General features: G+C 39.7%; 1 protein-coding gene across 1 annotated transcript; it reads left to right on the top strand.

Annotated features, from left to right (window-relative positions):
* The first annotated feature begins 1,622 nt into the window (after positions 1–1,622).
* On the top strand, positions 1,623–3,506 carry LOC103722998 (two-component response regulator ORR5-like). The gene is made up of 5 exons (XM_008813770.6): positions 1,623–2,514; positions 2,597–2,643; positions 2,756–2,833; positions 2,922–2,992; positions 3,110–3,506. The coding sequence occupies exons 1-5, from the start codon at positions 2,397–2,399 to the stop codon at positions 3,195–3,197; spliced, it is 402 nt and encodes a 133-aa protein (XP_008811992.1). The 5' UTR covers positions 1,623–2,396; the 3' UTR covers positions 3,198–3,506.
* Positions 3,507–3,790: the final 284 nt, after the last annotated feature.

Below are 3,790 nucleotides of genomic sequence, written 5' to 3'. Positions count from 1 at the left end.
ATATTTTTCTTACGTTCATGATTACCATATAAAATTAAATATAATTATAAATATAGAGAATATTCGGATATGAAATGGATAGTTATCTATCCATATTTGTATAGTTTATATCTATCCATATTTTTACCTCTGGGGTTGCTGTCACAGCAGTGGAATGAGTGTCTCCTTGCATGGGAAGAATATATTTGGTTTTGCTTTGGGAAAGATTGCTGCCTTGTCTTTTTTTTTTTTTTTTTTGTGTGTGTGTGTGTATTGCGTCCAAGCTGGGATAAAAGATATGACCTCCGGAGGACATGATCCTCCCCGGGATATCTATTCCCTCGTCATCATATGCATCCTTCTAGCTAGCAACTGGGTCAAATACTACTATAAAATGACACCAGATAGTCACAAGCAGCCTGCAACATGCTGCACTTTCCTGTTTGGAGTCCCGTTTCTCGCACTGTCTGGTGTTTCCTCTGGTGCCAGCTTGTGATGATGTCTTCATTGGATTCTTTGAGCCAGTCCATAGCAACAACGAATGGTTCCTGTACCAAAAAATAAAAACAACAAATGGTTCTAAAAGAATACAGCTATAGCTTTTGTTGTTATGGAACTGCTGCATGTATCCCTCCTGCATGTGACTGACCGCATGGTCCACATAATCCTTATGCACAGCTAAATCATGCCTCTCCCCACCTTGGTGCACATATTATAACCTGTTCATGCACAAGCACACTGATAGCCAACATACTAACTATATTGAATGCTTTGGAATGACATGTCAACTTGGTTTGTATGTGAACTTCTAGCTGAAATCAGCTGGTAATAAATCACCATCACAAGAACCATTAGTAGCACTTACAATGAAAGTTATCGATCGTTAGAGGGATTAAAATCCATAGTGTTTCTCGCAAGATCGAGTTTAAATTGGAAATATAACTTATGAAGGTCATTATTTATTCTGCTAACAGTTGTTATTATAGAGCAATAGCTGAATGATAGAAGTTAATTAAGCAGAAATATCGGCTAAATTTCAACCTCTTCGGATACTGTTATAAATATAATGCGATTCCAGCAGAATGCTTATTAATATGATAGCGAAGTTTTTCTAAAGGAATCTTGTCTATGGTGAAGGACCTAAATATATGCAGAAAAGCTGGAATGATGATGGGACTGGCTCCTATAGATGTGTGCCCTTTAACTTAAACAAGATTACTTAGGTTTCATTCTCTCTCTCTCTGTCTTTCATAGGGATAATCTATGTGATTTGACAATTTTCTTTATTAAATATCTAATAAGATATATATAAAACACAATTATTCCAAGCAAGCTATTGTTAATTTTTCTTTTTTAAAAAAAAGTGTATGATGGTTGAAATTTCAGTTACATTTTGACATCATATATTTGTATTGTTATACTACCCATTTTGACCTCGATCGCTGCTGAATTATATGCCATTATGTTCTCTTGAAATGAGCGATCTAACCTATGAACCTCCCCTTATATCAGATCATATCAAATTAAAACATCTGCTTGCATGGATGAAGGCGAGTTACCCCCCCTAAACTTAGTTGTTTCCTCCCCTCCGTTTCCCCAGCCGTAGCAAAGTTGACAACTAAGGTACGTACGTAGTAGATAAACCTCCTAAATAATTTAGTCGCCCAGGCACTGACCTAGCAGCAGATCTTCCTCCTGTACGGATCCAAGAGATCCTCCCTACCTCCCCCTCTCCTACCATTCCATCTAACTTAATTATTCTCCTCTATCTCCATCATAAATATATCCTCATCATCATGCCTCCATAAAATAAAAACGAACAACCCTTCACTGCTTCCTACTTAGATCTCCACTTCTCTCTCTTCTGGTAGGCTTAGATCCTCTCTTTCAAACAATATAAACTTTGAAAGATTTTATAACATAACACGTCAGCTGTCAGTCACTACGTGGACCAAGACTTTCCTCTCTCTCTCTCTCTCGTTGTAAATAGAACGAGGGGAGGAGAGGAGACGAGAGGAGGTTATTTATTGCCCGGATCCTGAGGCTCGGTCCAGGTCCGTGAGAGATACGCCAGAGATTGAGAGATTTGAGAGAGAGAGAGAGGAGGAGGGGGTGAAAGAAATCCGGTGGCGCTGCATTCATTCAGAATATCGGAAGCAAATCCGCCGCCGGCCCCCCTCCGCCGTCCGATCGAGATTCGGATCCCAACCCACGGCCAGATTTCGTGCATCGAATCGCCTCCGCTCACCGAATCTTCGAAGGCGCGCTCGGATTCGGAGATCCCCTCCCCGCTTCTTGTATAAGTAGTAAGACGGTGGGGTGGTGCAGACTGGACGGAGAGAGCGAGCGGCGTTTCGAATTTTATTATAATATTACTATTCTAGAGAGAGAGAGAGAGAGAAGGAGGAGGAGAGGGGATGGCGATGGAAAGAGGGTGTAAGAGCACAGGCGGAGAGCCGCACGTTCTCGCCGTCGATGATAGCTCCGTCGACCGTGCCGTCATCGCCAATGTTCTCCGAAGTTCTAAATACCGAGGTTCTTTTCTTTTATTTCTTTAATTTTTTTTAAACATAGAAGAATATTTTTTTTGAATATTTTTTTTCTTTCATTTTTGCAGTGACGGCTGTGGATAGCGGAAAGAGAGCTCTGGAGCTCCTGGGCTTGGTATTTAAATCTTTTTGAGCTATATGTATCAAATAAATTATTCGTTAGGATTAATATATGGATATAATATTTGGGTTCATCAAATAAATAAATATTTTCATTTTTGGCGCAGGAGCGGGATGTGAATATGATAATCACGGACTACTGGATGCCGGAGATGACAGGGTACGAGCTTCTGAAGAGAGTCAAGGTAAAATAGGAAAAAAAATTAAATTTTGGCAATAATTAAATATCTGGTCTTGGAAACTTCGGTATCTACAATTTTGCCATCAATCCAGGAATCGTCTGAGCTTAAGCAGATCCCGGTCGTTATTATGTCCTCGGAGAACGTTCCAAATCGGATTAGCAGGTGCGTGTTGCAATTTTCGAGAACCATCAGGGGCATGGTTGTCAATCTAATTGTAGATAAATTATTTGTGAAAATATTTATAATTGATTTTTTTTTAATTAAATATTTTGGTGGTAGGTGTTTGGAAGAGGGAGCAGAGGATTTTTTGCTGAAGCCCATCCAGCCGTCGGATGTGTCGCGCCTGTGCAGCAGGTTCTTGCGATGAGGACCATTGGATCTGTGATCTCCTCCAATGGATAGACCCCATTGAGGGTAGGATTGTCTTCTTTGTATGGTGAAATGATCAATTAAATCAAAGGCCGCCGTTGTAATAGACCGTTGAAATATGAACATTTTAAGCGTGGTATGCTCATAGCACGAAATTTTGGACACTATAGTGGGAATGAATATATTATTGGTGAGAGTGCTTACAAGAATATAAAAAACCTTCTCCTTTGGCCATTCATAAATGTTCTGATTTTGGATTCACCCTAGTGCAACCAAATCAAGTCCATCCTTGTATGTCGATCTAATCGGGCCACCATTGCAAGTGTTCTTTTGCATCGATTTAGTTCATGTCATGTTATCGTGGATCCAAACTAGAGTTTCTTAGGAAGCCATGGATTCGACGCTTATCGTAATTAAGCATGTGATTGCATTTTGAGAAAATGAATTCTAAAATGCCGATTCTCGAGTTATCCTATCGTTGCTCAAACGAATAGGGCAATATGTTCCTTTCTTGATCTTCCATAATAATTTTGTAACTTATTTATATTCTAGAGCAGTGAGGATTGGAATTTCTTTGTGATCGAATCCGAT

The sequence above is a fragment of the Phoenix dactylifera genome, chromosome 3 (genome assembly GCF_051530095.1).
Source record: "Phoenix dactylifera cultivar Ajwa chromosome 3, Ajwa_hap1_PhDact_Kaust_v1.1, whole genome shotgun sequence".
NCBI lineage: Eukaryota > Viridiplantae > Streptophyta > Magnoliopsida > Arecales > Arecaceae > Phoenix > Phoenix dactylifera.
Note: the sequence above shows the minus strand (reverse complement) of the source record. Positions and strands in the feature narration are given on the sequence as shown.